The following is a 26,352-nucleotide window of genomic DNA, read 5'->3' as shown; positions in this document are numbered from 1 at the left end:
TAATGCTTGGGGAGCCCCACAAGGTGAGGGTTGGGGAGGGTCAGTCAATCCACGCAGGGGTCAGTTCTTCTCCTTAGCCTCCCATCACCCCTCCCTCTTGTTACTCCCGGGTGGGTAGATAATGTCTTCTCTAAATGATATCTCTGTCCAGTTGGCACTGGGCCCCCTTCCACCTGCTCTGGGCTTATGGGTGGATTCATTACTAAGTCCAGAAGTTCCATATTTGGGGGCAGGACTGGCCCAGAGAGGAGGAAGGGTTTCCATCCCTGCCTTTGTACAGGCCCTAAATGGAAGACACCAGGGCTAGGTGACAGGTAGAGGGAGAAAGGAGAAGGTGGGAAAGGATGAGGCAGGATAAAGAGGAAGAAGGTATAAGAGGGCCATACATCTCAGACTCTCCAGTGAGCTGGAGGCTGCAGACGCTCCAAGACCATCATGTCCCCAGGGTTTGGGCAAACACATTCTCTTCCCCACTCCAAGTTCACCTCCCAGAGAGCCCGGGATCAAAATATCATTTAAAGGAATCAGGTTACCCTAAGAGAGGGGGTAGCACTATTCACACTAGGCAGCTTCTGCCCCCTTCCACAGGGCAGCCCAAGGACAGGTGTGGGCTCCTCTACCCTGCTTACTTGGCAGCGGCCAGAAAGTCCTGCTTACCTAGAGAGGAGGTGTAGAGATCTGAGCCAGAGGAGGAGGAACTCCCGGAAAAGCTGGGCATGGGTCCTGGAAGATGGTGCCCTCTGCTCTCTTTTTCTCGTATTGGAGGCTGGAAGGGAAAGACAGGGTCTCAGAGGCCCCCATTTAGAAAGACACCTTCCTGCCTGGGCCCTGATTTCTGACAGCAATAACTTGAAGGAAGGTCTACAGGAGCAGAGGGCCTCCCCCTGCCAGTGGGGCAAAGCAGCTCCTGCTCATTCCCTGGTTCATGCCAGCAGCATCCTGGTGCTCCATTCCCGCTCCCTGTACCCAGGCTCATTTGTGGTTCTCCACGAGCATGGCTCATTCCCCAGCCATCAGGCAGACGTACCCGGAACTGGTCAAAGTCGGCATAGGTGGGGTCATAGGTCTTGTGGTGGGCGTCCAGCAGGATGGCGATGATGTGCTGCTGCTCCTCGGACAGCTTGGGCCGCAGACTGTCCTTCAAGGCCTCTTCCTCCTTCCGTTTAAGGATCATCTCCCGCTTGCGCTGCACCTCCTCATCTGTCAGGATGACTGTGGGGGCAGGAAGGGGAGTTGGGAGGACTGGCCTGCAGCTCCTCCTGGAAGCCTCCGTCCAGCCTGAGAGGACCAGCATGCGAGGGGCTGGCTGGCCCCTCACGCTGGGCATCCCTGGGGGCCCTGCTGCCACGAACACTGGGTTTTCTGTGATGAAAAGGCAGACTGGTGCGAGAAGGGACCTGAGAGGCGGGATGGTTTGGCATTAGGGAGTATGGAATCTCAAGAACAAGTTGTGGGCCCCTGGGCAAACTGTTGGAACTCTCTGGGCTTTTTTTCTCTCATTTATAAAATGAGAAGTTTGGATCATATAATTTCCTCTACGGTCCCTTACTTGTTTCTTCCTCCTTAAAGTGTGTGTGTGTGTGTGTGTGTGTGTGTGTGTGTGTGTGTGTGCGTGCGCACGCGTGTGTGTGGGTAGGTAGGGAGAGTAGGAACACCTACCTCCAGGACAGTTTTTTTGTGTGTGTGGTGCTGTGGATTGAACTGAGGGGTATTCTCCTGCCAAGCTACACCCCCAGTCCAATTTTTTATTTCTTATTTGGAAACAGAGTCTCACTAGTTGCTGAGAGCCTCACTAAGTTGCTGAGGCCATCCTCAAACCTGTGATACTCCTGTCTCAGCCTCCGAAATACTGGGATTACAAGTATTTGCCACCACACTCAGCCAAAGGATAGTTTTGAGAACTGGATGTGTGTCTGGCACAGTGCACGAACCCTTAGGGCCCCTCTCCACCATGGTCCACGATCCTGAAGGTGACATCAGGGTGAAGCACAGGCCAAAGGGCAACGGTGTGGACACTCACAGTTGGAGCTCTGGAAGGTGGCAGAGCTTAGAGCCCTCCTCTTTGTGGCTATTCTCGTACCCAAGTTTCTTATTATGGAATTCAGCTCTACTCTAGCTAATGGAGAAGGACTTTGCCTCTTTGGTTGTGTGCAAAACGACCTGTCCTCCAGCCTGTCCAATCTTGAAATTTCTGTTCAAGAAATTTTCTGAATCCTCTTGGAGTGTCCGAAGCCTGATACGTCACAGCTCTAATTGGGATGCGCTCTCCAAGTCGCTAGCAGGTGACAGACCATGGGAGACCTTCTGTCACCTGCAGGCTTGTGCAGGGGCTTCTGAGTTGGTGGCTGCTGCACTGTTCTGGGGCACATTCCTGGAGGGCTGAGCTGGAGCAAGGATGCCTGGCACGGAGGCCGGGAAAACAGACCTCCTGGCCAGGGCTTGCTGACAGCGGGAGTGGGCACCGGGGCCTCATCCTGTAGCTACTTGCTCTGTGCTGGAGCTGCCAAGGCCTCTGCCCACAGGACTGGGGAGTTTCACAAGAGCAGGCAAAGCAACCAGAACTCCAGAGTGGGTGGGTTCCAGGCTTTGGAAAGGCCCATTGGCCCAGGCCCTGTAGGTCAGAGGAGGATGAGAGAACTTGGTGTGTAGTGGGGGAGAACCTATGGTAGGTGGGACCAGCCAACCAGAGCCACAGGCATAGCAGGAAAGGTAAGTCTACGGTGGAAGGTAGAGCGCTCCCTCCATAACCATGGCAGGCCACACCGAGCAGGGCTGGGAGCAGGCCATGCCCAAGTGACTGACTCACCTCCCCAAAGAGCTGCCAGCCTCCTCCTACAGAGGGTGTCTGCTCAGCCCCTACCAGGTCAAGCAGGGTGGGGAGACAGGAGCAGAGAATATCCCCAGGAAAGGCAGGGCGTAAGGCCCTGGCCAGGGGAATCCAGGATTGGCTGTCTGGCTCTTCCTGCTCATTCGAGGGCGGAGAAGAGGAGGCAATGTGGCCCGAGCCTGGGAGGCCAGGCTCTGCCAGTCACTGTGGGCGTCCACGCTGTTTCTCAGCCCTACTGGACTTTGGCATTCCTCCTGTGATTCTGTGATGTTCTTCTCCTGCTTAGAAACCTCTCCTGGCTCCTTATTGCTTACCATGATGGAAGTCAAGGCATCCATGACTTGCCTTCTTCCTAGAGTTCCAACGCATCTCTCAGCACCTCTGGACATGGCTCGTGCTCTGTGCACATTGGCACCACTGACCTGCGGGCCTGGCCTGCTCGTGCCTGCCACTGCCTTCCTCCCGGGCTGGATGCCTGGCCCGTGGGACTTCTCTCCCAGGTAGCTGTGTGGGCTCTGTCCCTTCTTCAGGACCCAGCTTTTCACCCAGCCCTTCCTGGGTGCCCCGATCTGCACTGTGACATCATTTCTTCCACCTGATGCATTTTATAGTTCTCCCTGTACACACTGGCATTTAGTTGTCTTCCATTCTAAGACTCATGGATAGTACAGTTTGTTTTATTACAATTTTTTGTTTTGCGGGTCTGGGGATGAAACCCAGGGGCGTTTGACCTCTGAGCTACAACCCCTGCCCTATTTTTTATTCTTTATATTGAAACCAGGTCTCACTGAGTTGCAGAGGGCCTCACTAAGTAGCTGAGGCTGTCCGCAAACCGCGATTCTTTGGTCTCAGCCTCCCGAATGCTGGGATTACAAGCGTGTGCCACCATGCCCAGCTTACAAGTTTTAATAAAATACCTACGCAGAGAATCTAAGAAGTTCAAGGTCTTAAGGGTTACTTAAGGGCAGGGGCCGTGCTTTATTACAGCTCTCGTGCTTCCCCACAGCGGGGATTCCTGGCCATGGTAAGCACCAGAGAGTCAGACACTAACCATCGAGCACAGCACGGATTGTACCTATTTGTGCAAGTCATTTTCTGGTTCAGGGAAGGCTGGTGAGGAGTCCGTCAGCTGCCTGTACCCTGCAATGTCAAGAATGGCACAAGTGTGTGCCAGGCCACTGGGTAGCTGAGCTCAGCTCACTGCTTTAATTTCCATAATTGTGACTAAACTACTTTCAAGACAGACTCTTTTGTAACAGAACTCTAATAACATCCCATAACCTTTGCTCGGTGATTCAGAGGTGTCATTCTGAATAATCGCTGAACGTTCAAGGTTACAACCCCAGAGTCCTGTGTTTTGCAGTCCTGTGCTCCTCTCCATCGCTCTCCGCCTCGCCCGATAAGCTGTGTGCTGACTGTTATCAGCGCCTGCTGCAGGAAGTGCCCTTTCTCTTCTTAAGAGTTATTCCTGATCAGCTGGGATCTTGAGATCTGGTGATTAGGTTTGGTATAATGGAAAGATAGAATTAAACCTGGCACGGTGGCACTTGCTTAAAATCCCAGTATTTGGTAGGCTGAGACAGCGGGATTGCAGGTTTGAGGCCAGACTCGGCAGCTTTAGTGAGGCCTTCTGCAACTCAGTGAGGCCCTGTTTAAAAAGAAATAAGGCTGGGTGTAACTCAGAGGTAGAAAACACCTGAATTCAATCTCCAGTACCACCCTCCCCCCAAATATAATATCGGGCTTGGGATGTAGCTCAGTGGTAGAGCGCTTGCTTAGCATGTGCAATGCCCTGGGGTCAGTCTCCAGTACTGAAAAAAAAGTACTAATAATAACGGACAACATATGCCATTTTTTGGGTAATGTACCAGGGACTAGTCTAAGTACTTTCTGTACACTGACTCCTATATTTAGTCCTCATAAAAACCCTTTAAGGCAGGTGCTACTATTATGTCCATTTTGCAAATAAAGGAAATAAAGCCCAGAGAAGCTATCAATCTTGCGCAAGGTCACACAGTTAAAATATGGTAGATCTAGTAGTCTGGTTCTGGAGTCAATGACTGTAACCGCAACCCCATACTATAACTGGTTGTGACCGCTCAGGAGGATTCTGCCTCTCAGCCATATAGCCCTGATACACCAGGTCTACGTAGTGTAAGGAATTGAATAAAGTAGCAAAGGTGGTTAATGATTTACTTTAAAAAGACAAAGACGATTCAAGGTTCATCCTGTAACCCTGCTCTTCCCAATCACTTGCTTCAAATGGCAACCCCATCTTCTGCCAGGACCAGAGGAGGAAACCTGAGAACTGCTGTTTCACACAGGGCATCCCTCTCACAATGCAACGCTACGTAGAGACTGAGTAAGCCATAAGTCACTCACCTATGCAAATGCTATTATGATTTATGCACTAATTTTTAAAAGAGTTATTAATTTCATAGGAACATTTTTTATCATTGTATCAATGAGGCAATATAAAAATGTTTACAATCATATAGGAACACACATGTTTTGAAGTGAAAAGTCGATGACCTAGAACTAGGGTAAATAGGTCAGAAAGAGCTGAGTTTGATGGGCTGTCCAGTGAATAGTGTGAAAGCTTTGGTGCCTGGACCCTGTGAAGTCTACACTGCCGCTCAGTAGCTCTCTCTGCTTCCTCCAGAGTTCCTTGCTGGGTGTGGGATGGCTTTGCACAAGTTATTCCCATGTAAGACATGTTTCTGTTTAAGTCTAAAGTTGTAAAGTCAGGATCTGCCAACACAAATAATTTTTTTTTTTTGTGTGTGTGTGTGGTTCTGGGAATTGAACCCAGGGAAGATACCTCCAAGCTACACTCCGGACCCTATTTTCCTATTTTTTTATCCTTTATTTTGAAACAGGGTCTCACTAATTTGCGGAGGGCCTCACTAAGTAGCTGAGGCCGGTCGAGAACCTGGATCCTCCTGTCTCAGCCTCTCAAGTACTGGGATTACAAGCACGTACCACCACGCCTGGCTTCAACACAAATAATTTTAAAACATTTCAAGATGACAGTGATGGCCTAAGGAGAAGGACAGGAAGAAGACATAAAATCTTTCCAAATGAATGGCACAGGCAATATCACGGTTGGGATCATCTTACTGATCTCTGTAGATCAGTGGAGACTTAGGAACTAAGGAAACATAGTGGGAAAGGTCATTTTCATTCCTCCAACACTTATTTATCAAGTGCCTACCATGTGCTGGGCTAACACTAGAGAGGAAAGATACACATTTACAAAAATATTAACATTTACATAATCGGTGGTTCTATGAAGGATGGGTGTGCTATTAGCAAGAGGTAAGAGCTCAACTAGAAAGTGTCTTGGGTTTCATGGACATAAAATCAACTAGGACTGGAAGAGGGAGGACAGGAGTCCAGTGCCTGGACATGCTCAGTGGAGGGAGCCCCACCCCGCTGGGAGCGCCTGAGGGGCTGCCCTGGGGTGAGGCTCACGAGCTTGGCCTCTGGAAGCAGACAGACCTAAGTTATAATGAATGCTGACATCATCATCTTATTAGCCCAGAGCCAGGCTATGTTAATTCCTTCTAGCTTTCATAGCCACTTAAAAAAATGTATTTACATGTTTAGGGATTGTTGTGCAAATTTAAGAAGAAAATGTATGTGCCTGATAGAGTATCTAGTATCCATAAACACTCATTTCCATCCTCAGCCCCTTCCTTCCTATCCTTAATTTGTGGAAAGCCCACCTCAGGAGGCCTGAGCTTAAGACACTCAATTATCCCTAAGAGACAAGGCTCTGGGAACAACAGCCCGTGTAGGGGATCAGTAAGCAGCTCTCCCAGTGTTTTGAGCCAGGGTCTCTAGGCCCCCACACACAGAACTGGGCTAACTTGAAGCAGGAGCTACATCCAATCTGGACAGCCTGCCCTTGGGGCAGTGGGAAGGCTGGCTTCTGCTGGCCAGATGCTTCTATTCTAACCGCACCTCTGGCTCTCTCAGCACCTGAAGGCCTTCCATGGCTCAGTATGGCCCCTTGCTCCAGCGGCATGAGAATGGATGGGCAGGATGGTGCCATGGGGCTCCATGGGAGAGGACCCAGCTGAAGTACAAGCTGATTTGGGGGTGGACATCTACTTCTGGATAGCGCCCTACCATGTGGTCTGGTGTTTGTGGGGCAGGGACCCCAACTCAGCTGCTGGGGCCTGGTGCTTCTCCTCACCGTGGGTACTATGCTTCCTGTGGGGCCACTTGCGTCTGTGAGGGAGCATGAGTTGGATTCTAGTCCCAGCTCAGCCATATGCTTGCTTCCTGACCCCATTCCTGCTGGTTTTCCCTTTCTGGATCTCAGATGATCTCTAAGTCTTCATCTTATTCTAGATTAATAAGACATCTTCCTCCTCCTGGGCACAGGCAGAGGCCGCTGGGGCATCAACAAGGTTGGCCCTAACCCCTGCAACAACATCTTACTGAACCTAACAGTGAAACGTCATGCCATTTGAATGGCTGAAGCCTTAGAATCACAGGCCCCCTGCCCAGAAGAGGCCATGGGCTCCGCAGGAGGAGGGCAGGTGCTGGCCCATCCTTGTTTGTGCCCACTCCAGTGCTCAGACAGAGCAGCCCTCCCTCCAGAGAATGTGTACAAGGCCCACAGGGCACCATGGCCTCTGTGTTCTCACTTTCCAGCGTAAACACAGGAGTCAGGCAGGGCGGGGACTGGGTAGAGCCATCCGATTCGCATGTCCAGGCCTGCATGCTCTTGTGGGGGTGAGGAGGAGCCAGCATTGGCGGAGGAGCCAGGATTGAGACTGAGGAGTCTCCGTCCAGGCCGGGGAGGAGGCCCCAGGTGAGGGCCCCAGCTCTGCCTCCCAGAAACAGTGAATTTTATTCCCATTAAGGAAGAAACTTGATTACCTCAGCCCTGTCCTGTGATTTGTTCCCTGTCCCTGACATATCTTCCTGATATCTGTCCTCTCCTATTCTGCCCCATATAGTCCCATAGCTAACAGGGCTTCTAGGGTTGACTGTACCTGAGCCCCTCCTGAGACTTCCCAGGTCCTCAGCTTAGCAGGGCATAAACTTGGCCCTAGGGTAGAAATGGAGAGATCCAGGTGTGAACTGCTGACAGGGTTGTGCAAGGGAAGTAGAGCCGAGATGACCCAGCAGAGGACTCTGGCCAGGCTGGCCCTGTGCCCCTGCTCCAGCCCAGGGAGGGCCATGAATCCAGTGGCATTCTGGTTACCAAACAACCATGCTAGAGCTTAGATGCAAAGTCCAGGGTTTGTTTTTAATAGTAAGTTATAACATCCCTGCAAATCTGCCATGCCTGTCCTCTTCTCCAACCCTAGAGGTGGACAGGAAGTGCCACAGGATCCAAGGGTCATCCTAGAGCCCTGGTTTCCCCTGGGCTCCAGCCCTCAGATCCACTCACAGGGTCAGAGGCGCCAAAACCTGGTGTGGGGAGAATCCTCTCTCGCTATGCTCTGAATATTTCTTCTCCCTACCTCTCCTGCTCCTCCCCATCACAGCAGTCCTCCTTCCAAAAGTCCAGAGAACTCTGGGACCCTGGGCCTCACTTTTCCCTCCAGGTCCAAGAGAACAGGCAGGGAGCTGTGAGAATCTGATGGTGTCTTGGAGGAAGACTGTGTCTTGAGGTTGTGAAGATCCCAGGGTCTCTGAGGCACACGCACAGGTTCTAGAGACGCACAAGGGCTCCCTGGTACATCAGGCCCCGCGGTGCCAACAGCCCCGCCCCCACCTGCTGGTCCTGCCCTAGCTCCTGGCCCTGATGCTCACAGCTACAGATGAGGGGTGGGCACAACTCTCTGGCAAAATCTGCATGATGGTGGTCAAAGACTCGCTGTGACCCCTGTCCCGCCCAGCCTCCGCCTGGTCCCCTGGACACTCACACTCCTTCATCATGCCGATGTCCACACAGCGCTTGAGCCGGCAGGCCTGGCAGTGGCGCCGGTTGTCCTTGGTGATGCGACAGTCCCCATTGAAGGGACAGGTGAACAACGCCTTTCGCTTCATGCTCCGCCTGTCGAGAGAGCACATGTCCTGCACTGGGTCACTGACCTCCTGGCTTCACCGCTCTGGCCATGAATAGCCTGCCAGGCACCAACCACAGAGGCCTGTCCATGAGGCCCCCGGGTCTCCATTCCACCCCCAGGAGATGCAGGGCCCATCCCCACACCCACACTGCAGTGCCCCTGCCCCAGGCCCAGTGCCCACCAGCTCCTCTTCCTCCCTTTATTACCTACTCGGCCCCTACTATTGCTTTTACTTATATTTACAGTCCTCTGTTCTCCTTTCTATAAAAAAAATTACATGGGAAATACAAAACTATATGTTCGGTTTTTCTAAAATATCGAGATCTGCAGAGTTGCCCTAATAATTGGGCTTTTGTGTGTGTGTGTGTGTGTGTGTGTGTGTGTGTGTGTGTGTGTGTGTTAGTGTTAGTGTTACTGGGGATTGAGCCCAGAGAAAGTCTACCTCCAAGTTATACCCCCAACCTGATTCTATTTGGAAATAGGATCTCCCTAAGTTGCCAAGACTGGCTTAAAACTTGTGATCCTCTGGTCTCAGCCTCCCAAGTACTGGGATTACAAGTGTGCACCACCATGCCCGGCTTCAGAATTAGCCTTTTAAGGAGAGGCGAGGGTGCTAGTCTTGGCTTTCAGTCCTCTAGAGTTTTCTAGAGTTTAGAGATTTTTGTTTGGTTTTGTTTTGTTTTTGCAGTACTAGAGATGGAACCCAGGGGCATTCTACCTCTGAACTACACCCCCAGCCCTATTTTTTATTCTTTATTTTGAAACAGGGTCTCACTGAGTTGCAAAGGGCCTCATGAAGTAGTAGCTGAGGCTGTCTGTGAACCGTGATCCTCCTGTCTCAGCCTTCTGAATGCTGGGATTACAAGTGTGCACCACTATGCCCGGCTTGAGTCTAGAGATTTGTGCCTAGCACATCCTGTGATCTGGGAAGGATGTGCGTAACAGGGACATGGAGAAGGGAGAAAAGGCTCAAGGCCCAACTGCAGTCCTGAAGAAAATGCCTGGGAAGAAAAGAGGCCAGATCAGCAGGCGGGAGCCCTGGCTTTCTGGAAGGCAGAAAAGCCAGGGCTCCGTAAAAACAGAAAACTACTGAAGAGAGTTCTTAGGAAGCTGCCCTTCTCCTCCCCGGGACTTTCTCTCTCAAGCTGTGTGTGCACTCGTGAGTGTGTGTAGAACGTACATGCCCTTGCTTGCACCTGCAAGTTCAAGGGTTCGTTTCCCTAACATGTCGTTCTCTTCCACTGCCAGCCACACTAAGTAGACTTTGGGAGGCTGCATAAGGACCATCGCCCTCATGGTAGCAGAATCCCTCGCCCCCTTTTGTGTGGTACTAGGAATTGAACCTAGGGGTGTTCTATCTCCAAGCTAAACTCCTAGCCCTTTTTATCTTTTTTATTATGAAACAAGAACTCACTAAGTTACCATGTCCTGCCCATAAATCTACAACCTTCCTGTCTCGGTCTTTCAGGTGCTGGGATTACAGGGTGCTCCACTGTGTCTGGATGGCAGAGCCTCCTTCTGTATTAGCAGCAGCATCTTCCAAGGAGCCGCTGAGTAAGGAGATGCCTGAGCCCTGGGAGCAAAGGCCCAGGCCCAGCCCTAGCCCTCCCAGGGATGAGCGAGGAGCATCATGCTCACCCGCTGCCAGATGCTATGACTCTTGGTAAAAAGTGATTCACTGCTCTTATTCACTGGGACATGCATGGGGTGTAGGGTAATCATGCACATCAGTGGACAGACTGGCTTCAACAAATGGACGGATGGTACCAGACCCACTTGGCCCATGGGATGTGAGGAGAGACCAGAGTGAGGCTCTACAGCAGACACAGGCAGTCACAGACTCTGAGCTAAACAGGGAACATGAGACTAGTGTGACCCCCTCTTTTAACATATAAGACAGCTGAGGTTACCAAATTTACTAATAAGGCCATTTAGCAAGAACTGAAGACTCTCAGGTCTGCAAGTCTTAGGGATCTAAGCCTCAGCTTCCAGCTTCTTGGATTGTTTTCCATCCCAGAAACTCAAAGTGCTCAATGAAATCCAGCCTGCGTATAAACCGCCCCAAGGAAGCTGCCCTTGGGCCCCGTGGTGGAGGAGGCAGCTTGTATTGGTTTTGGACCTTGACTCTGGTACTGCCTGTGACCACAGGGGTTCTGAGGTTAGGTAGACTAGTCCTGGCTCTGAGAGGCAGTTTAATCCCAAGACTAGCCCACCTAAGGCCTGTCCTGCACCTGCGGTTACTGCACAGAGAGGCTGAATGCCAGGCCGCTGTCCACCTTCATAGAAAGCGTTTCAGCTCTACTGCAGGGGCCGTCCTTTTCTGAGGGACAGCAGAATATGGGAATGGTTAGAGCTGCCCAGAAATAAGATCTTCCTGGCCAGGCGCAGGCGGCTGAGTGTTGCAGGGCCTGTGCCCCTCCCTGCTCCTTTTCCTCCTTCCATTCTGTGGTTTCCAAGGCTTCACCTGTTACCACAAATGCACACAATTCACCAGAAGTTTCTAATTCAGAGCAAAATTTTCATTTCCTCTTTCTTTCTTTCTTCCTTCCTTCCTTCCTTCCTTCCTTCCTTCCTTCCTTCCTTCCTTTTTTTTTTTTTTTTAAATATAAAACCAGGCATTTTGCCTGGGGTCTGAGGGACCACTCTGTCGTCTCACCCGCTGTCTCGTCTGGCTCAGAGCTCTTCCTGTGACATCTCCAGGTGCCACAGATGGCAAGAAGAGTTCACGTGGTGTGCTGAGCCCAGTGGTCTGGCCAGCAGCTGAAGCCAAAGCCTCAGCCTGTCCCGGCTGGGGCCGAGAGCTCTCTGAGATCCCAGGAGGGGCACTCAGGCCCTTCAGAGGCCCACCCATCTTTCTCTGACTCCAGGACCCCTATCTCTGGCCTTTACCAGGGGGTACCCCCCCCCAATAACAAGGTTGCCTGGGAATAGATTTGGGTGCTTTACCATTTTTTAAAATCTTTCTCATGTTGTTTTGAATTTAAAGCCCAATTTCAGGCTTCCACAGCAGCAGGAACGGACTCTGATGAGGCTAGGTATAGGAACACAAACATCGCAGAGATGGGTTAAAAGAAAGTACCGGGGGGAGCGGGGCGTGGTGGCGCACGCTTGTAATCCCAGCATTCGGGAGGCTGGGACCGGAGGATCACGGTTTGCAGACAGCCTCAGCTAAGTACTTAGTGAGGCCCTCCGCAACTCAGTGAGACCCTGGCTCAAAATAAAGAATAAAAAATAGGGCAGGGGGTGTAGCTCGGAAGTTGAATGCCCCTGGGTTCCATCCCCAGACCCGAAAAAAAAAAAAAAATCCCTAAGCTCTGTCTGGGGCCAAGCACACGGAGCAGAACTGGAGCTGAGGAAGAAGAGAGCCTGTGCTCTGGGCCCTCTTTTGAGTGACACAAAAAGCAGCCTCTTTTTGTTTTAGTTGGACTGCTGGAGATGGAACCCAGGGCCTTGTACAAAACCAGGTAGGTAAGTGTTCTGTTGCTTTACCGCTGAGCCCCAAACCCCGCCCTAGAGGATTTTTTTTGTTTGTTTGGTTTTTTTGGTGGTACTAGGGATAGAACCCAGGGGCCTTCTACTTCTGGGCTACACTCCCAGACCTATTTTATATTTTATTTGGAAACAGGGTCTCTTAAGCCAGCTAAGGCTGACTTCGAACCTGCACAATCCTCCTGTCTCAGCCTCCCAAGAGCGGGGATTACAAGCATGCGTCACCACGCCCAACTTGCCCTAGAGTTTTTAAAGAAATTTTTTTTTTGTGGGACTTGGGGAGGAACTGAACCCAGGGGCATTCTACTTTCGATCTACACCCCCCCACCCTATTTTTTATTCTTTATTTTGAAACAGGGTCTTACTAAGTTGCAGAGGGCCTCACTAAGTAGCTGAGGCTGGCCTTGAACTGTGATCCTCCTGTCTCAGCCTCCCAAATACTGGGGTTACTAGCCCGTGCCCAGCCCTAGAGCTTTTAAATTATTATTATTACTAGCTGGGTGTGGTGACACACACTTGTAATCCCAGTATGTGAAACGCTGAGATGGGGGGACAGCAGGTTCAAGGCCAGCCTCAGCAATTTAGCAAGATCCTCAATAACTTAGAGACCTTGTTTCAAAATAAAAATAAAACAGGGCTGTGGGGGTATAGCTGGAGTAGAATTCCCCTGGGTTTAATCCCTGGTACTAGAAGAAAATAATTAAAATTATTATTATTTACTAAATACTATGGTGACCAGCTCTTCTTTGGCTCCTCTAAACATAGAACCAGAAGAAAGTGAATGTATCTGGGAAGATGCAGGCTGGACTTCATTCTCTGGAGTGTGGGGTCAGTGTTTAGGGCATAGAAAGCTCCCTCCCTGGCTCTGACATACAGCCCCAGGTCCTTGGTGGAACCCAGGTCCAGGTCCCATGGCTGACTTTTCAGGTGTGTCAGGTCCAGCATGACTGTCTGCTGGGCCACAGGGCCTCTTGCTGAGAGGCAGCCTGCTCTTGTCCTCCTACCTTCTAGTGGTGCTTCCACACACGCGGCTGTCATCTAGTCTCTGCCCACAAGGAGTCAGGGCAGCCAGACTGGCCAGCTCTGGCTCTGTGCTTTGCTCTGAAGGTCCACACCCTACCCGCCTTCCTCCCAAAGCTAATTGCCTATGAGCTGGTTTGGTTTTGAGAAACAAGAGCCCTGGGATTCCAGGGAACCCAATGGTAAGCTGTCCTCTGAGACTGAACCCTGTCATCCCCTGGATGGTTGGCAATTATACCCTAGCTCAGGAAAGGGGCCAGGGGTGGTGCAATGAAGCTAAATATAGGCACAGTTTCTAGAAAGCCAGGGGTGAAAGAGGACATTGACCGATTCTCATGCCAGAAACTAATTCATCAAAACATGAAGGAGACGGGAAGCTCAGGAAAGCAGCGAGTGCCGGGGCCAGGACCTCGGCCTGGGACAGTAGGTTCTGCCCAAGTGGGTGGCCTCTGCAGCAGTGTGGGGTCCAGGGCCCCTGTGAATTCTGTCTGCAGCTGAGTGTCACAGAGATCCCGATGCCTGGCCAGGGCACAGGAGCTGAATGGAGCCCCTGGTGTGAAACACTCACGGGCTGATGGAAATGATACCTAGGTTGGTTGTGGTGGTCATTTCACCCTGTACGTGTACAGCAAAACATTGACTTGTATACTTTATTTTTACTTATTTCTTTGTGTGGTTCTGGGGATGGAACCCAGGGGCAACTGACCTCCAAGCTACATACCCTGCCCTATTTTTTATTCTTTATTTTGAAATAGGTTCTCATTAAATTGCTGAGGGCCTCACTAAATAGCTGAGGCTGTCCACAAACTGTGGTCCTCCGGTCTCCGCCTCCTGAATACTGGGATTACAAGTGTGCACCACCATGTCCGGCAACTTGTATACTTTAAATACAGACCATTTTGATTTGTCAAGTATAGTCTGATAAAGCTTTTAAAAAAAGACCAATGTCATTTAATAGGGGCCTACATGACAGGTTTGTACATGGTGGCATCAAAAGGTTTAGAAAAAACTTAAAGTGGGACATGGTGGCACATGCCTGCAATCCCAGTACTTAGGAGGATCACAGGTTCGAGGTCAGCCTCAGCTACTTAGCATGATTCTGTTTGCAAATAAAAAATAAAATAGGGTTGAGGGTGTAGCTCAGAGGTAGAATATCCTTGGGTTCAACTCTCAGCACCACAAATAAACGCTTTAAAGGAAGGTGGACACTGTGGGAAAGAGCTCAGGCCTCTTCTCTGGAGGGCAGTTTGGCACATGGGCCAAACATGTTAAACGCAAAAACCCTAGAACACGGTAAATCCACTTCCAGGGATCTACCCTGTGTGTAGCTGAGCCCCGGGCCCAAAGGTGGCAATGGCAGCAATGTGTGGGCTGATAGAACCTACATGCCCACCACAGAGGATCTGCTTATTTTGTCACAGAACCTCCATACAACACGAAGCAACAGAAATAGACAGAGGAGAATGCTGAATGGGAGCAGGCTTAAAGAAATGGACTTGCCGGGCGTGGTGGCGCACGCTTGTAATCCCCGCATTTGGGAGGCGGAGACAGAAGAATCGCACAAGTTCGAAGCCAGCCTCGCTGGCTTAAGAGACCTTGTGTCCAAATTAAAAAAAAATATATATATATTATATATATATAATATACATATATATAATATACATATATAATATATATATATAATATATATATATATATATATATATATATATATATATATATATATATATATATATATATATATAAGGTCTGGGAGTGTAGCCCGGAGGTAGAAGGGTTTCCAGGAACACCAGTACCACCACCAAAAAAAAAAAAAAAAAAAAAAAAAGAAATGAACTTGAGATAAAAGCAAAATGTAGAATGGTAGCTAGTAATCCCCTTTGCATGTACAATGCGCGTGCACATGCACACACACAGCGCATACATACACACACCACACATACACACTTCCATGCAAAGAATCCAGAGGTGAACACAATGAGCCAGTAATGGTGGTAGCTTCTGGGAGGATGTAGGACACTGAGAATGGGATGGAGTAGGAGACTTAAGTTTTGCACTTTAGAACTACTTGCTGTTTTAACCATACGCAGACATTGTTTTAAAAATACTCTATCTGATATGACTATTTAAAAATTAACAATGAAATACAGGCTCTGGTTAGATTAGTCTGTTTGGGTTTAAATCCTAATGCACAAACTGGGAGTGATGGAGCATGCCTGTAATCCCAGCATTTGGGCAGCTGAGACAGGAGGATCGCTGTTCGTGAACAGCCTCAGCTACCTTAGTGAGGCCCTCTGAAACTCAGTGAGACCCTGTTTCAAAATAAAGAATAAAAAAATAGGGCTGAAGTTGTGTAGCTTGGAGATAGAATGTCTTTGGGTTCTGTCCCCAGTACTGCAAAAAAAAAAAAAAAAAAATCCTAATCCACAACCATGCCTTGGTTTTCACATCTGTAAAATGGAAACAACTCTACAGAAGGGGTGGTTGTAAAGGTTAAATAAGTAAAAAGAGGGGACAAGATTTGGACAAAGTAAGCACCAACTAAAAGAAAAGGAGAGAGACTATCGGGGAGAGGCAGATGTCAGGCCCCGATGCCTGCGCTCTGGACACCTAGTGTAGGACTCAGCAGGCAGCAGAGGGTCAGTATATACTGATGCTTCATATATTATTGCTCCTGATGTCTAGAGCCACTGTAACTGGCACAGTTCAGTGTTAGTCACAGTGACAATTTTCCAGTTCCACTGAGTGCCAGCAGGTTACCAGAGAGCCTTGGGCTGACAGGACAGTCTTTCAGAGCCCAGATCTTCCTAATATATAAATGTTTTTGGTGGTACTGGGGGTAGAACCCAGGGGCTTTTCTACCTCTGGGCTATACTCCCAGACCTATTTTATATTTTATTTGGAAATGGGGTCTCACTAAGTTACTGAGAGCCTCATTAAGAAGTTGAGGCTGGCTTCGAACCTGTGCGATCCTCCTGTTTCAGCCTCCCAAGTGCTCGGATTACAAGCCTGCGCCACCACGCCTGGCTTCTTCCTAATATTTAACTCATTATTTTCAGGGAATTCTTTTGAGAGACCTCTGCCAACACCTCACAGTTACCCATTTTCAAGTTACCATAGTAGAAAAGGGGAAGAAAGGATTGTCTGTCCTCAGAAACAAAGATAGTACAAAGGGACAATGATGCTAGCTCTCACTGCTGACACCTTCTGCAGCAGCACTTCACATATTCTCCCCAGTGATCTTTGGGGTAAGGTATTAATCCTATTTACAAGTAATACTAAAAGTCAGAGGAAAGTTAATTAGCCAACATCGCACAACTAATAAGTCTGACAGCTGGGACTGGAATCAAGATCTTTTTGACTCCAACACTTCTGGTCTTCCTACATACTAAGGTCCTTACCATGAATTTACCAACTCTCAATCCAAGCTAGAGCAGCTGTCAAAAGCATCCCTCCCCAAAGCCCAGAGGCAGGAAGCAGGGGCTGTTAAAAGAGTCCTCTAGGACAAAGAAGCCATTGGGATGGAGGCAGTCCCTAGATAAGTGGTGTGGAAGAGTGGGGTAACATCTGACCCTAGATCATCTAAGAGAGGATCCCCCAGGAATGCTGAGAGAAAAGTTCATACAAATGCACCCAGATTAGAAGGCGAAATTCCTAAGGAAATAAAATGATGATGAAAAGGAAATGCAAGATATTCTTCATTTCTTTGCAGCTGTCTTTCTTGATAACTCCTGTGACTTTCCCTTTTCAGATAAATGTCCCAGTCTCCTCTCTCTGAGCTTCTGCACATCACCCTTGGCCATCTGCAGCTAACCACACTCACCCCTTTCTTCCACGTCTTAGAGCATCTGTGGAGGGAGACCAGCTGACCTGGACCAGGTTCTTTCCGGTAACAATGACTTCCTGGTAAGTCATGTACTAGTGCCCAGGGAATGCTCTGTGTGACTTCTCCTTCCATTTTTGCTTATCCTACTGACTTCAAGCAATCTGAATTTTAATTCCTCGAACATTTGCCCCATTTCTCCATTTCCCTGCACATCAAAATTCTTAGAAGAGTTACACGTAACAGCTGGGTAATCTTTTTGAAATCCAGAACATTCCTCATGTTCCTGTACCCTCACCATCCTGCCTTTCACCCCCTGCACTCCACAAGACCCATAATTAACAAGTCCCCGAGGGCCTTGGGCTAGGAGGCAAGAGCACATTTCTCCACCCTGTCTTTATTATCTCAATGCTTGCAGCACATAGCTTTGCAATGTCTTAATGAGAGAGAGAGAGAGAGAGAGAGAGAGAGAGAGAGAGAGAGAAATAATCATGGATTGTTTCTCAAGGCATCTTCCAGGACCACCTCCTAGGCTTCACCATCAACCTTGATCCATCCATATTCACATATGTAGACCATCCACTGTGCTCGCGCGCGCGTGCACACACACACACACACACACACACACACACACACACTTTGTTGTAGATCTGCATGTTTCCCCTCCTCTGGCCTTCTACTTGGGTTGTTAACACATAGACAAGGAGTTTTGACCATCTATAAATCTATCTGGGCAGACATTGTGTGTGTGTAACACCGTCAGCCTTTTTTATTTGGAAAAAATGTCTTGCTAAGTTGCTGAGGTTAGCCTCAAACCTGAAATCCTACTGTCTCAGCCTCCCAAGTATTAGGATTACAGGTGTGTGCCACTATGCCAGGCTCTGGGCAGATTATTCATACTGAAAATGCACGTTTGTCTAATGAGGTCCATGAACTCCAGAAGAGCAGGAAGCAGATGCAACATGAAATAGTTTGCAGGAGGAACTTACCAGCATTGAACTCTAATTCCTGACCATCAATAAACAGAACTGTGGTTCAATCTTCCAAACTTCATAATTGCTCTTTGGTTTGATTATGATTTTTGGACTTACTGGGATGACCATAACTAGCTTCTAGAATGGTTTAGTTTGACTATCTTAGGAGCCAGACGAAACACTGCATGGTTCAACAGGATGACCAGTTCCCAGGGCTTAGAAAATGGCCAGTTACCCAACATTAAATGTGTGCTATTTTCTGAGAACTGTCATTGAAGGATTGAGTGACCTCCCAAAGAGCAAGGACTTATTGCACTCATCTCTGGGTTCCCAAGGAGTTGGTGCCTGGAAGAGAAGAGGTACAACCACTTCCTGGCATCAGAATTGGACAAATAGATTTAAGTGACAACGGGATTCTCAAGCAACAATGTGAACTGGACTAATATGGAAAAATTCCCAATAAAATTTGGATGACACAAAGGAGAAGCAGAGGGCACGGGGAAAAGAGGGTGAATGATATAAAGTCAGTTCTATTAATTCACTCATTCATTTTTGGTGCTAGGGATTGAAGCTAGGGGCATTCTACCTCTAACCTATAGCCCCAGGCTGCCCTCCCTCCCTCCCTTCCTTCCTTCCTTCCTTCCTTCCTTCCTTCCTTCCTTCCTTCCCATTGAACTCAGGGACATTCTACTTTCCAGCTATACTCTCAGCGCTGTTTTATTTTTTATTTTTTGAAACAGAGTCTCACTAAGTTTCTGAGGCTGGCTACAAACCTTTGCTCCTCCCATCTCAGTGTTGCAAGTACTGGGATTACCAGTGCGTGCCACCATGCGTGGCTCACCCCCAGCCCTTTCAATTTTGAAACAGGGTCTTGCTAAGTTGCTTAGGCTGGCTGCAAACATGTGATCTTACTATCTCAGTCTTCCAAGTACTTAAATTATAAGGCTATGCCACTCTGCCCAGCTAATTCACATTATTCATAGTTATCATGATCAATAAAGTCACTGTGAATACTGGATTAGTGAATACTGAACCATAACTCTTAGAGAAAACATGGGGGTAGGTTCCTGCAAGGCTCCAGTCAGAACATTTTCATAAACTGATGAACACCTTGATTTATATGTGTTTTCTACCTAAAGACATTTTACTTAATGTACATATTTAATATAGTTGCTTTATTAATATCAACCAGCAGCCATCAGTCCATGCCTGACACTTATCTAACACACACAGCTTCTTCACACGGCACATCATGGCGCTCTTGTGCCTCAGAACACTAAGCAACACTTCAGCACTATGCTTGGGAACCATTTCAAGAAGTAAAGTCACCAATGAAAAAATTCACAAAAACACATGCTCCATAGCACTCAATCGATTGTGACAGCGTGGCAGCTGAAATGGAAGGTAGAACTATCCTTTGTTCAACCTCTCCTTGGGACGTGCACGTCAGACACCTCAGTTCTCAGAAGTGCTGCAAGTACTGATTTGGGTAAATTTAACCAAGTGATCAAAACTTCAAATCCAGTACCCACACACAATGAGGATTGGCTGTGTGTGTGTGTGTGTGTGTGTGTTTGCTTTTATTTATAGATCAAACAAAACTCAATCCAAGCCACAGATGGGTGGGCTCTTTAGAAAGTGCAGCCTGTCTCAGTCACCACAGTGACAGGCCATGCAAGTAGTGGTGGTAGCCATCGGCTAGCGACAGAGCCCGAGGGGTCCTGTGGAGAGGGGGCAGGAGGGCCTGAGGGGCTCCTGCAGCTTCGTGTGCTCATGAGCGGCACAGCTGCACTGTTGGTCTGTGGTGGCATGCATGTGCAGATGTGCTGCCTCTGTCCATTCTGCCATCTCCCACACTCAACCTTGGGCATGACAAGACCTGTCCTCCCACCCATTGCCTTGCACAGTTCCATCCCCAGGATTCTGCGCCTAGTGTTCTGTCCAAGGGCAGAAAGCACAGGTGCATAGGAGTTAGCACTACTATAGTAGGGAACTGACCTCTGATATGTCAGAATTCAACAAGCAGCCACCTGTGGACCCCATTTTGCAGAACTGAATCCCAGGGGAGGATATAGGTGAGAAAAGTGAGGTTATTTAGCACACAGGGGCTTCATGAATGAACCAAACAGCCTCACAGCCCCAAGAGCTGTTGGGATGCTCTAGTTAGAGACTGGTGGCAATTTGGTGAGAATCTCTCTACTGGCAGCTCCTACACCAATGTTCATTCAAACCTGGTGAAGGAGACAGTGAAGGAAAATACAAAAGGAGGGTGGCTGGCTGGCAGCTGCAGAGACTTTGTTTATTAGAACATGGTTACACTGAGGGCATCAGTGTTGGCTCATCAGGCTCAAAAATAATATCCTTATATTGAAGCACTTTGATGTATGTCACCTTATTAATTCTCAGATTAACTCTGTATGTTAGAGTGTCTGGTATTAACACACACATGCAATTAGTTAACAGAAACCTAGGGAAGTAAAGGTATTTGAGCAATGAAATACAGTTAATTGCTTGGTTGCTTTTCTGCTTTTGTGATGAGAGGCAGGTCTTGCTGTGTGCCCCAGACGCCTCCATTATCTTTCTAAAGGCAGCTCCCCCATTCTCAGGCCCTGGCAGGCAACGGTCCAGGTGGCACCTGGCACAAAAGGCCCAAGCCCTGGAAGGCCCACCCCATGGGAAACGTGGGCTTCACCCCAAGGACTGAGACGTGGTGACAGGACCCAGAGCCAGTGATGCTGCTGGTCTGGTTCCCCAAGTTGGGGAGCAGCATGCCGGGAAGCCAAGCGGGCAGCCTGCGCCAGGCCAAACAGGCAATTAGCACCCACAGAAACCGTGCTGCCCAGCGATTGCTCAAGGCCATGAAACCCCGGGCCTGGGCAGAGGGCAGGTGGGTGGGGAGCCCCCACAAGGGCTCTGCACTAGGATTCACTCTGCCCCTAAGGCCAGGTGAGCTGGTCAGTTGAGGCAGGGGCCAGCACACCCCCCTCATTTTGGACTTGATTTGCTCTCGCCTCTCTTGATGGTTAGAACCCTGTTCTCCTCTTTATACATCTCCAGCCTAGACTGTTACCAGCTCTTTTCCAGATGCTCTCTTTTGGACAACTTCCTTTCTCTAATATGTGACCAATGCTAATTTCTAATGCCTTACACTCACCCCCCCCCCAGCCTTCCCCCTCCCCCGCCTGGCTTTGGATAGGAACAGCCTTTCTAGTGCTTTCCCCACGCCATTTGCACTTGTAATTCCCGGCACCCATGAATACAGGCTGCTGGAAGAGACACCAGCCCTGACTGACCAAACAGGAATTCTGCTACATTCCTGGCACGGCCTGGGATTGTGGTTGGTGTTTAGGCCTGGAACAAGTGAGCCACAGGGGAGAAGCTGGGCACAAGTCAGGAACAGTGGCCCAGCCTAGGGTTCAGTCTCCCTTGTTCCAAGGAAGAGTTGGCTTGGATGGGAAGGCAAGCTCTGAGGCCAAGCTTTAGGGCTTCCCCAAAGACCGCCGGCTCTTGGATTCGGCAGGGCAGGAGGTTCACTCTGAAGGGTGAACATGTGGATCAGTGCAGGGGGCTGTGGGGCAAGGGCTGATGGAAAGAAACACAACCACCTTAGGAAAGCCACTTCTGAGTGAGCCAGAGGACACAGCTGTAGCTGAGAGGAGGTGGGGTGCAGAGACCCCACCAAGACCCGTTGTCTCCAGAGCTGGGGACGGCTGGCATGTCCCACAGACATGGTAAGGAATTAGATGTGGGAAGGGCAGGAGTCCTCTCCAAGGGAAGAGCTGGCTCCTCCCCTCCCTTTGCCTTTGGGAGCCTGGAGGGCACTCACCTGAAGAAGCCTTTGCAGCCTTCGCAGGTCATAGCATTGAAGTGGAAGCCTGTGGCTCGGTCCCCACACACCCCACAGATGCGGGGCACATTCCGGTCAAAGTCGCCAGGGTCAGGCAGGGAAGTGCTGGCTGCCATCGCCTCCATCCCTGCAGGAACGACAGAAAGGCCACAGCCCGGCCAGTCAGTGCCGGGCCAGCTGGCACCCTTCGTGTTGCCCACCCCTCCCCCCACCAGAAAGCTCCCTGAGCCCAGAGGCAGAGCCTGGGATTTCGGTTCCCTCGCTGTGCAGCTCTCCCTCCCCAGCTAGGTCAGAGCAAGGACTGGAATCAAACTGCCTGGGTTCGAGTACCGTACCCACAGAGATCTTTTATCTGGGGAGCTCAGCCACCTTGGGCCCACACTGTGCTCATCTGAAGAGGCTTTTTACTGTACCGGCTACATAGAAGGGTGATCTGAATGAACACACACATGCCGCTGCCACCAGCCCGCCTCAAGAGCAGATGCCTCTATCTTGCTCGCTGTAGCCTCCAAGACAAGTGTGGAGAGGAGCTCTTAACCCAAACCTGAGCCCTTTTCCTTCCAGGTCTTGCTCCTCATGGCACAGACACTAACTGGCCTCACGTCCCTGGCATCTTGGTATCAAGGTAACAAAAATCCCCCTACTCCCCACACCACGTGCATGTTTTACTGGTGATAGAACCCAAGGGCATTTTTATAAAAAGGGCTCCCTAAGTTGCTGAGGCTGGCTTCGATCCTGCGATACTCCTATCTCAGCCTCCCAACTACTGGGATTACAGCGGTGGGCCACCATGCCTGTCTTCCCCTCCTTGTTTTGCAATAACATTGAACACTGTTTTGAATATCCTTCTGAGGTAATGTGAGTCATATACAATTGACTAATTTTGTTTTCAGAGATGATTTTTATAAGTAGGCATTATCATCTAGAGCTGGATTTCACATTTAAGGAAAGGGGAAAGGGGGAACTCTTCTTGGGAAGCTGCTGACTCCACCCTTCCATTAGGCAAATTGGGCCCTTGGCTTTGCCCGCTGCCTTCCATCCAGCTGCTGTCAGGCTCAGAGCTAATTCTGGGACACCTCCCTTCCCCAATCCCAAGATGGGGGGCTGAACTACTTTTAAGTAGGCAGGTCCGTCATCTCTGAGCCAGATTTGGACGAAAAAAGCTCATTAGAGTCTGATTTCATTGCATCCTATACCGCCCTTCTGATGACAGTATTATTGCTACCATCCCTTTACAAGTGAGACCCAGAGAAACCCAGACCCCGAGGCATCTCTAGCCACTACTGTTGCCAAATTCACAGAACAAACACTTATTTTCTTTTAATTTCACAAAGAGCTTTGTGCCAATGGAAGGAAATGGGACAAGGATATGTCAATGTCAGTCCTGAAGGAGAGCAGAAGGAATCCTGATCAGACACAGATCCCCAAGCTTTTCTTTTTCTGAGAATTTTAATGGTGATACTATTGTTTATCCCTTTCATGTAAGACTTATACTTGCTAAACCATTATATATGTGATGGTTTTTGTTGTTGTTGTTTTTGTTTTTGCACTGGGGATTAAACCCAGAGTGTCTCTCCTCTCGCTCTTCTCCCCCCACCCCTCTCTCTCTTCCTTTCACATTACTGAAAATTGAACCCAGGGACAGTCTACCTCTGAGCTACACCCCCAGTTTTTTATTCTTTATTTTGAAACAGGGTTTCACTAAATTGCAGAGGGCCTCACTAAATAGCTAAGGCTGGCCATGAACCTGCGATTTCCCTGTCTCAGCCTCCCAAATGCTGGGATTACAAGCTTGTGCCACCATGTCCAGTGAGAATTTTTTTTAAAAAGAAGAACAAAAGCCGGGCGTGGTGGTGCACGCTTGTAATCCCCACGCTTGGGAGGCAGAGACAGGAGGATCGCGCAGGTTCGAAGCCAGCCGCGCACGCTGGCTTATGAGACCCTGTTTCCAAATAAAAATGTAAAAATAGGTCTGGGAGTGTAGCCTGGAGGTAGAAGGGCTTCCTGGAACCCCAGTACCACCAAAAAAAAAAAAAAAAAAAAAAAAAGAAGAAGAAGAAGAAGAACAAAAGAATGATTCACAGAAACTTTGAGGAGATGAGGTTGGGAAGGGGTATGCCGAGACACTACACAGCAGCAGTATTTTATTTCTTTCAGTGGTGATTATATGATATATATATATATATATATATATATATATATATATATTTTTTTTTTTTTTTTTTTTTGCAGTACTGGGGATTGAACCCAAGGGCACTTTACCTCTGAGCTATACTCCCAGCCCTATTCTTTATTCTCTATTTTGAAACAGGGATTCACTAAATAGTGGATGGCCTCACTAAGTAACTGAGGCTGGCTGCGAAACTACGATCTCCTGTCTCAGCCTCCCAAATACTGGGATTACAAAACTACCATCCCCGGCTCATATAATATTCTTATTAAGACACAACATCTAAGCTGGGCGTTGTGGCGCACGCTTGTAATCCCTGCGCTTGGGAGGCAGAGACAGGAGGATCGCGCAGGTTTGAAGCCAGCCGCGCGCGCTGGCTTATGAGACCCTGTTTCCAAAAATAAAATAGGTCTGGGAGTGTAGCCTGGAGGTAGAAGGGCTTCCAGGAACCCCAGTACCAAACACACACACACAAAAGACACAACATCTATTTATTTCTTTCTTTCTTTCTTTCTTTCTTTCTTTCTTTCTTTCTTTCTTTCTTTCTTTTTGGTGGTACTGGGGTTTCTGGAAGTCCTTCTACCTCCGGGCTACACTCCCAGACCTATTTTTTATATTTTTATTTGGAAACAGGGTCTCTTAAGCCAATGTGGCTGGCTTCGAACCTGCGCAATACTCCTGTCTCTGCCTCCCAAGCCCGGGGATTACAAGCATGCGCCACCACGCCCGGACGTCTATGTTTTCTATGCCTTTCCATATATGTATGAATGGTAGTACCGAGATTGAACCCAGAGGGCATCTACCACTGAGCTACCTATTTCCTACTATTTTGAGATAAAGTCTCACCAAATTGCCAGACTGACCTAGAATTTGTGATCCTTCTGCCTCGGGCTCCTGAGTTGGTGGCTTATAGGCATGTGCCACTGGGCCTGGCTTAATTTTAAAACAATTGATTTTTTAAAAATGTGCTTCTGGCTTTGTCAACATCATCCCTATAGACTATTCCAAGTCCAAGCTGACTCTTAAAAGTTCCCAGGACATAGCAGGCATCCAAGATGTGGGAAGGGATCCCAGAGCCCAGTACCATTGTGTTGTAATAGAAGAAACTGTCTGGAATGCTGTGGCTTAACCTCGGGTCAGCTGAGTTGGTGCAGCTCAGAGGCATCATGTTGCTCAAAGACTGGGTCATCCAGACTCCCCAGCATTCAGTAACTTGTGGAAAAAAGATAATTCCAATGGGAGGAGGAGAGGAGTATCGGTCAAGTCAGCCTAACACGGGTTCAACGTCACAGGGCCTCATTTGGACACCCTATGAGGCAACCAAGTTGGGACAACCCAATGCCACTGCATGGCAAAACTCAGTCCTGTGGTGGGCTGAGGTACAGCCTTAAGGTCAGAAAGCCTCTTGGCTTGGGGGCCAGGGTCCCAGTACTGGGTTAGGCTGGACAGAAAGACTAGATCCAGCAGCAATAGGTGAATAGGACCATTTCCAGGGAGCTGAGAGCAGACCTAGCCCTGGCTGGGGTTACTAGCTGCCATCTGGAAGCCAGTGCCCAAGGCCTGTGTTCAGGTGTGGAAGGGCCCAGAACTTTGAGCCTGAGGGCTGAAAATCCAGAAGAAGCAGGCAGAGAATAGAGCAACCAGGAGACAAAGGAGATGGGAGCTGGATAAAAATATACAGGCCGCCCCCTGGAGCCAGCTGGCCTTCCTTGCTCAGCTCTGCGGAGCTCCACCATACCTGTAGGCCTGTGAGTCTCAGCTACACATTCTGATGCCCCCACTCATTTGCCAAGGCCTGGAAAGTTCTCTTTTCCTTCCCCTGCCCACCACTTTCCCATGATGCCTCCTGCCCCAGGGAGCTTTGCAGCTGATGGTGAGGATGAACCAACCTGAAGGAGAAGGGTCAGGTCCGTGGAGCCCAAGGGTGCTCTTATGTGACTTCTCACAGATGCGTCCACAGGGCTCTGGAATGAAGAAGGAGAGATATTGTATCTAAAGCATTGCATGGCTGGGTGAGGTGACACATTCCCAGTACTTGGGAGGCTAAGACAGGAGGATGGCAGGTTCATGGACAGCCTCAGCAGGTAGTGAGACTCTCATCAGACTAACAAATTCCTGTTTCAAAATAAAAACATAAAATAGGGCTGGGGGTGTAGCTCAGAGGTAGAAG

At 49.1% G+C, this 26,352-nt stretch overlaps 1 protein-coding gene across 1 annotated transcript in view; it reads right to left on the bottom strand.

Annotated features, from left to right (window-relative positions):
- The window catches only part of VDR (vitamin D receptor), a gene marked incomplete at its 3' end in the record, with an annotated part of 41,580 nt that extends 15,455 nt beyond the window's left edge, over positions 1 to 26,125 (bottom strand). Inside the window, exons 1-5 of the mRNA XM_080705257.1 lie at positions 26,072 to 26,125; positions 21,992 to 22,139; positions 8,716 to 8,846; positions 1,028 to 1,212; positions 658 to 766 (exon numbers count right to left, since the gene is read on the bottom strand). Coding sequence (XP_080561383.1) covers positions 658 to 766; positions 1,028 to 1,212; positions 8,716 to 8,846; positions 21,992 to 22,137 — 571 coding nt within the window. The 5' untranslated portion in view covers positions 22,138 to 22,139; positions 26,072 to 26,125. The remainder of the gene's footprint in view (positions 1 to 657; positions 767 to 1,027; positions 1,213 to 8,715; positions 8,847 to 21,991; positions 22,140 to 26,071) is intronic.
- Between the last annotated feature and the right edge of the window lie 227 nt (positions 26,126 to 26,352).

This window comes from Muscardinus avellanarius, assembly GCF_963383645.1.
Source record: "Muscardinus avellanarius genome assembly, chromosome: 11".
Taxonomy (NCBI): Eukaryota; Metazoa; Chordata; class Mammalia; order Rodentia; family Gliridae; genus Muscardinus; species Muscardinus avellanarius.
The sequence above is the reverse complement of the archived record's forward strand: the minus strand, read 5'-3'. Positions and strand labels throughout refer to the sequence as shown.